We start from the raw sequence: 8017 nt of genomic DNA, 5'->3' as shown, positions 1-8017 counted from the left end.
CTCATTAATGAAGTAAACAGTGACTGTCCTTCCTTTGCCGTACCTGAAGTTGCTGCATTCTGGCTGCTGTCTGTAGATTCCTTCATGCACAACTCGTATTCTTCCAGATGTTTCATACCAGATGTTGTAACAGCGGTGATGTTGTGTATAGTTTAGGGTCCTCGCCACCACCAGACTAATCAGCATGGCAGATTGAACATGTAGCTGGACTTGAATGGCCTTCTTTTGACCGAAAGTACTGCCAAACTACACTTTTTCTGCTACACCAGTTCCATTTCCACTTCCTCACAGCCTGCTGCATTGAACGCTCCACCTACGTAAACACCTTCCCGTAATCAACGGCGCCGTCATTACATCGACCAGCGTAGCACGCGGAGTGCAAGTGTAGGGTTCGGTGGGAAAAAATTCTAAGGTTCAGCAGAAACCAGAACCCCGTCAAAAAGCCCAATATTCAGCCGAATCTGAAGCAGAATCCTGGATTCCGTGCATCCCTACTTTCAAGGCATTTTTCTACTTTCATGACTTTTCGAAAAATGTTCTAGGATTTTACTAATTTTTGTGAGGTTTTCCAAAATGTTCAAGGATTTTACCACCTTCATGACTTTTCCAGGTCCACTGTTTTTGAGAGTCGGGTGCATCTACCAGCCAAATGGTAAAATATACAAGTGGCTGTTAGATTTGCTTCACTCAGCAGCCAAAAAAAACCCCAATGGTGATCTATTGAGTGGTCGGTAAAATTTGAACATTAACTAGCCATCTGGCTGGTGGACAAAAAAGTAACTTTTGGACCGTGGTCGGGTGTGTGGGCGGAGCTTACCCGTGGCTGTTGTGGCGGTGTTGGTGGTTCCCGTCTCGTGGGTCTCGCATGGCGGGTTGGAGCAGACGGTCGCTCCGCTCAGAGCGGCAGGACGCTGAGCTGCCGGCTGGTAGGAGAGACGACAACATTCAACAACACGCCATGTTCCTGTCTTTCCTGTTTCACTGCATCTTCTTTATCCATATTTCTTACAGGGCTGCAATTAATCAAACGTGATTATGATTTCAGATCACACACACACACAGACCGACAGACAGACACACAGACAGACAGACAGACAGACAGACAGACAGACAGACACACACACACACACACACACACGCACACACAGACAGACAAACACATACACACACACACACACACACACACACACACACACACACACACACAGACACACAGACAGACAGACACACAGACAGACAGACACGCACACACACAGACAGACAGAGACAGACACACACACACACACACAGACAGACAGACACGCACACACACAGACCGACAGACAGACACACAGACAGACAGACGCACACACACACACACACACACACACACACACACACACACACACAGACAGACACACACACACACACACACACACATACACACACACACACACACTTCACTGCATCTTCTTTATTCCATATTTTTTTTACAGGGCTGCAATTAATCAAACGTGATTATGATTTCAGATCCAAAAACGGAGCACTCGAGAAAATCGATTATTATGCACATTACGTTTTGCAAGTTACTCGCCTGCAGCTGTTGGCTCATGCTGGCGGACGCCACCGTGGAGGTGTTGGTGGTGCCGGTCTCGTGCGTCTCACAGGGCGGGTTGGAGCACACTCTGCCGTTGCCGCCCATGGTTGCTGTGGCGACGGTGGAGGTGTTGGTGGTGCCCGTCTCGTGCGTCTCACAGGGCGGGTTGGAGCACACTCTGCCGTTGCCGCCCATGGTTGCTGTGGCGACGGTGGAGGTGTTGGTGGTGCCCGTCTCGTGCGTCTCACAGGGCGGGTTGGAGCACACTCTGCCGTTGCCGCCCATGGTTGCTGTGGCGACGGTGGAGGTGTTGGTGGTGCCCGTCTCGTGCGTCTCACAGGGCGGGTTGGAGCAGACCTGCGTCACTGCAGCATCATCAGAGTGACATCATCAACACACCTGATTCTGTTTATATTTTATCTACAACATAGAGTTTAGATTCTCTGCCCGAACCCAATATTTTCCGCCGCTATCCTCGGGCCAGGCCTGACCCTTGATCAAGCATTTGTGTTTTTTTAATCATTACTTTGTTAGCCTTATTCGGTGGGGAGAAAGCTCTGCCTCTCCAGCTCCTCCCGTAGCTCTGGGTGGATGTCCTGACCTGACTTGAGTGTGAGGTAAACTGGGCTACATCGTGTCTCCCCCCCTCTGCAGCACTATTGTCAGCCAGCGCATCAGCACGCAGACCGTGGTGAAGGACAGTATTAATTAGGTGATGGAGACCGTGGTGAAGGACAGTATTAATTAGGTGATGGAGACTGTGGTGAAGGACAGTATTAATTAGGTGATGGAGACCGTGGTGAAGGACAGTATTAATTAGGTGATGAGACCGTGGTGAAGGACAGTATTAATTAGGTGATGAGACCGTGGCGAAGGACAGTATTAATTAGGTGATGGAGACCAGAAAGTCTCCTATATGGTTCCAGGTCTTTGATTATGGTGCAGTCTTGATCTGTTCCCCTCACTATTCAGCTGAGGGAGCTATGGGTCGAGGTTTTTTTTACGTTTCTTCATTCGGATCCATTTGCGATCCGTTCCACTCTGACTAAACTAACAGCAGTTTACATGCTTCGTCCTTGTTGCATTATTCATTAAGATCATTCTAAACAGATTTCTGCAGTTCAAACAACTCTGAATTGTAGTTGAGAACGTCAGTTATAACGGCCCACGTATTAAAAAAATTGTCGCGTTTAAATCGGGCTCGGGCTCATAATTACAGTTAATGTGTCGGGCCGGGCTCGGACGCAACGTGCTCGGGCTCGGGTAGGGTCGGGCTTGATTTTTTTGGGCCCGATCTAAGCTCTACTACAACAGGCGTGGGCGATCGGGCCGTAGACGTAGCCTACGTACACGTAGCCTATGTAGACGTAGCCTATGACAAACATTTTAGTTGACTGAAATGTTATGAAGCCTGAACAGAATATGTAAGAATCCCTTAAATTGGCTGGAACGTTGTTTGTTGTATTTTGGTGCACAGCCTGTGCCCCTAGTGTTTGTTTGACGTTTAGGACCTGAAACCAGCACAAGCATCTCTAAATGAACAGTAGGGCGCAGACTCTAGATATTATTTCTATAACATCTGAAATTAAGTTAGTCAAAACGGCTTTATATTGGAGTAACTGGAGCTCGTGGAAGAAGTTTCTGTACCTGTAGCAGCTGCCGTGTCTCCAGCCTCTCCCGCTGCTGCTGCAGTAGTTGTAGCAGTAGTACTACTTCCAGGTTCTTCTGAAGTAGGAGAAGCCATGAAGGTGACGGGCAGATCCTGGACCAGCGGCTGAGCCTCGGCACCGCTCGGAGTCGTGATCAGAGTCACCTGCACAGACAGAACTGCAGCATTACTACTAGGGCAGGGTTAAAACCATCGATTCTCCCAATAAAACCCATGTTTGTCTGAGTGATCTCATCTCCATTCATAAAATCCGGTAATCAATCTTTTAATATCTGCCTTTTAAACCATGGATGGATAAGTTAAAAGTCCTTTAAACTAACTTTTTGGGGGTCAGTTCTTAATGTAAACACTAAACTAACCTAAAATAATTAAGAGTTGCTTCTTGCTTGTACAATTTAAAGCAGAAGTTCTCTTTTATTTATTTTTTTAACATTATTTTTTCGGGCATTTTTAGGCCTTTATTTTCACAGGACAGATGAAGACACGAAAGGGTAGAGAGAGGGGGAATGACACACAGCAAAGGGCCGCAGGTCGGAGTCGAACCTGCGGCCGCTGCAGCAAGGAGTACACCTCTATATATGTGCGTCCGCTCTACCAACTGAGCTAACCCGGCCACGCAGAAGAAGTTCTCTGAGTAAATAAACGGTTCTACCCAAACCAAATTACTGCGGAAGTACAGTGCAGAGACAAAACTACAGTATTACTAAAGTACAGAGCCTTCAGTCTCGTTACCTGTTTTGGTCCGGCTGCTGCGGTTGCTGTGGTAACCTGGTTGGCGAGCGTGGCGATGGTGGAGACGCTTCCTGTTCCTGTCCCCAGACTGGACATACCTGAGACACAAACACACCTGTCAGTCCGTTCCTTACAGCCGGCTCAGCGCCCGTCTCCGTGTCTGACGGCTGTTTACCTGTGGTTCCCTTGACGACCAGCGTGGTGACGGCCGGTTTGGTGCCGACAGCTCCCGATGACACCAGTCGGACTCCGCTCATGGGGACGGTCCGGAGGATCGTACCAGGCATCCCTGGAGCGCCTTTCAGCACCACCTGAAACACACACATACACACACACACACACACACACTTTTAAAAATCCACTCTGCGCTCACATGCTTTAGTTAGCTATATAGCTAGCGGTTACCCGTGTGTGTGTGCGTGTGTGTTACCTGTGTCTGTGTGTGTGTGTGTGTATGTGTGTGTGTGTTACCTGTGTCTGTGTGTTTTTGTGTTACCTGTTTCTGTATATATGTGTGTGTGTGTGTGTGTGTGTGTGTGTCTGTGTGGGCGTGTGTGTTATAGGTGCATGCGTTACGTGTTTGTGCGCGTTTGTGTGTGTGTGTGTTACCTGTGTCTGTATGTGTGTGTGTGTGTGTGTGTGTGTGTGTGTAGGGCTCCAGACTAACTTTTTGCCTTGGTCACACTAGTGCGCCTAACTTTTTTTTATGTAGGTGCACCAGCACAAAATTTAGGTGCACCCAATTTTTTCCTTGCGTCGCCGTTAACGCCACAATTTCAAAGTCACCTTTTTATCACGCTATATATCACCATATAAAATCATATATATTTATTATGTCAATTATTTTAAAACAAGAATAAGTAGTTGGTACATTTTTTTTTTTTATTTGAAGCCCAATTCTACTGTACTCAAAGTCTTATAGCGCCCCCCCCCTTGCTGTCAAATGCCCCTCAGATGGCCAACACCTGTCATCTGGCCTTCTTCACCTTTGGCCTTGGCTAAACCAGCTTCCCACACTCCCTAGCATCAAAATTCTCCAAACTGGGCCCCTCCACACTGATTCTTATCAGATCTTCCATTAGACCAGGACTAAAAATCATATCTCTGTATTTGTTTTTATCTCTTCTCTTTACAAAGTGAGCTAAATGTTCAGTTTTAAGTCAAAGACACTTTTCACAAGCTCTTTTATTAATACAGATGTGATTAAAATAAAATGCAAAGACAGGGTTTCCTGCCCAATTTGAAAATATACAGCTGCAACACATGTAAATTATCTGAAATAAATAGACTGGGATATATTTAAAAATATATATCTCTGAGAAAGCTCCTTCACTTGTTTTCAACAACAATAACAGACCCGGATAGCCCAGTAGCAATCAGCGGCGTTACATACGTCTTGTGTATGAAATGTCTGTATCGTCCCTGGCTGCGCTGCATTTTTATGAACTATGATAATGTGGCCGTGGGTCACATCTCTCGCCCAGGTCCAGCAGGCTCCGTCTCACACGCTATTACTCAACCAACTGAAGTTAGTTCCATTCAAATAACTTCTTCTGTGTTTTTCGCCGTGGCGGCCGCAATAACAGAGAGTTACCAGCGGAAACACTGGTACCAATACAGGTTTCCCTCTCAGACTTAACAATATATAGCTGTATTAATAACAATTACAACTGTAGACAAATGTCAGCAGTGTGGACCGGCGGTGCTGTGTCTGTCTGCATGTTGCAGGGGGGCCGTGTGTGAGTGAATGGGGGGCGGGGCTGCGCGGAGGAGAGATCCAATCACAGGCACGGCTTTACAGAAGAAATGGGTCACGTAACGCAACATTAAACCATATCAATATAAACGACATCGCTTCGTTAGTGGAGAGGCAGCGGATAAGAGGACGTTAGAACCAAATTGGTCGCACTCTAGAGCCCTGGTGTGTGTGTGTGTGTGTGTGTGTGTGTGTGTGCACGTGCGTTACCTGTGTGTGTGTGTGTGTGTGTGAGTCTGTGTTATGGGTGCGCATGTTACGTGTGTGCGCGTGCGTGTCTGTGTGTTACCTGTGTCTGTCTGTCTGTCTGTCTGTCTGTCTGTGTTACCTGTGTGAGCCCCTGCTGGCCGGCTGCAGTGATTTTGGGGACGGTGGAGATGATCTTGCCGGCAGTACCTGGCGTCATCATCTTGGTGGTCAGGATGGTGAACGGACTGTTGCCACCTGTAGGGGGCGGAGCCTCACTCAGTCAATCTTCACACCCAACATTAAAGCAGCTCAGGTGTGTGTGTGTGTCTGTGCCGTACCTGCCCCCCCCTGCAGCGCCGACATTGGGATGGTCTTGATGTAGGTGGTCCCCGGTTTGGAGGTTGCCGGGGCGACGCCCAGGATGGTGGGTTTGGCTGTTGTGGCTCCGGCCTGCGCGGTGCTGAGAACGGCGGTCTGTTTGCCGTCTGCTGAGGTCACCAACTTCAAGATGGTTCCTGCTGGGAGGCCGCCCTTCGCCTGATACCGAGAGAGAGGGGGGGGTTAAAGGGTCATTCTAACATTTTCGACCTATTTTCCTATGCATTGGTGTCTAAGTGGAGCCTGGATGCCAGCCGAACTTAGCCCCGCCCACAACATTTGAGGTCGGGAAGTTCGGTCTGGACTTGATCCGTTGTGGAGCAACTATGCTCCAACCAGAGCTGTTTGGACCAATCAGATTGTCAGGGCGGGCTTTATACGATGATGGACAGATGATCAACAGTAATCAACCACGTCACCAAAGAGCGCTTGGGTTGAATTCGTTTACAACAAAGATGGCCGCTATCGCGTCTGTTTTAGAAGATATCAACAGCACATTCATTTTAAAAGAGGAACAGAGAACCACGATCACGGCATCTGTCGATCAGTCCTACGGGATTCAAGAGTTTAATTTATCAGCTACGTGACATACTCTGTTGCTCTGATTGGTTGTAGGTCTATCTGTTGCTCTGATTGGTTGTAGGTCTATCTGTTGCTCTGATTGGTTGTAGGTCTATCCAGTGTGAGTTCAGAGGCATTTCCTTTCCTGGTTGGGTTGAAACACGCCCCATAATCCCAGCCCAACGGAGCAGAATTACTCATATTCTGACTAGAATCTGAGTATGACCACGTCAGGCTAGTCTAGGGGACTAAAAAACAAAAACCTTTGAACTTGGTCTAGTATTGAGCGAGACGCTGTAACTGGCGAAGTTCCTCTTTAACCTGTAACCAGTACCTGGAGGATCTGGGTGACTGGGCTGCTCCCAGCCTGAACAGTGAGCGCTCCACTCTGGACTGGCTTGGTGTGAACCACGGTCATCATCTTCCCCAGGTTACCAAGGTTACCGATCTGAAACGTAACCAATAAAGTTTTCCTCTAGTGACCAGGCAGGCAGCGACAGACGAAGTGTTCAGATCCTTAACTTAAGTAAAAAAGTGCCAACAGGTGACATCACTCACCAGAGTCCCGCCTCCGCCCATGCTGAGCGGACTGTTAACGAGCGTGATGGTCTTTGTGACTCCGCCCACCATCGTGGTGACCACCTGAGCCTGCTGGGACACCGTCACAGTGCCCGACTTGTGCACCGTGATGATTGGCCGGCCGGGGGTCCCGGGGGTGGAGACCACAGAGGTCCCGCCCACCTGAGCGGCAGCGGTCTTCAGCATCCGAGTGGCCGGGTTACTCACCTGAGACACACAGAAGAGAACAGGTCTGACTGAATGTCCCGCCCACAACGCTATCTGGCTCTCTGTTACTGGCTGGTATGTTGAAAGATTCTCATTTATTAAAGAATTACTTAAAATGCCTTTCCTTTATTAGGTTATATATCTTTTTTGTGCATGTTACAGGTTTACAAAGTGATAAAGCCCAAAGGGACTTACCATCTCCAACAGAAAACACTGTTCACAAACTGCTCCAAACAGCTCTATTGTAGTCCAGCCTTTACTTCAGAGACAAACGTGGTCACTTTGGAACACACGTTATAATGCTCACCTAGCTGCTAGCATGGCACGCCCTCATACTCTGCTTCTGACTGGCTAGTAGTCCTTACCTAGG

General features: G+C 48.2%; 1 protein-coding gene across 3 annotated transcripts in view; it reads right to left on the bottom strand.

Moving 5' to 3' along the window:
• LOC116045449 (host cell factor 1-like) overlaps positions 1-8017 on the bottom strand; it is a 33946-nt gene that overhangs the window by 12585 nt on the left and 13344 nt on the right. For 2 of the 3 annotated variants that reach the window (XM_031293100.2, XM_031293101.2), the window contains exons 11-19: positions 7420-7647; positions 7196-7309; positions 6261-6459; positions 6062-6177; positions 4153-4288; positions 3978-4075; positions 3224-3389; positions 1574-1941; positions 818-923 (exon numbers count right to left, since the gene is read on the bottom strand). In XM_031293100.2, coding sequence (XP_031148960.1) covers positions 818-923; positions 1574-1941; positions 3224-3389; positions 3978-4075; positions 4153-4288; positions 6062-6177; positions 6261-6459; positions 7196-7309; positions 7420-7647 — 1531 coding nt within the window. The remainder of the gene's footprint in view (positions 1-817; positions 924-1573; positions 1942-3223; positions 3390-3977; positions 4076-4152; positions 4289-6061; positions 6178-6260; positions 6460-7195; positions 7310-7419; positions 7648-8017) is intronic. The other variant, XM_036007898.1, reaches the window with a different exon arrangement.

The sequence above is a fragment of the Sander lucioperca genome, chromosome 12, assembly GCF_008315115.2.
Source record: "Sander lucioperca isolate FBNREF2018 chromosome 12, SLUC_FBN_1.2, whole genome shotgun sequence".
Taxonomy (NCBI): Eukaryota; Metazoa; Chordata; class Actinopteri; order Perciformes; family Percidae; genus Sander; species Sander lucioperca.
Note: the sequence above shows the minus strand (reverse complement) of the source record. Positions and strands in the feature narration are given on the sequence as shown.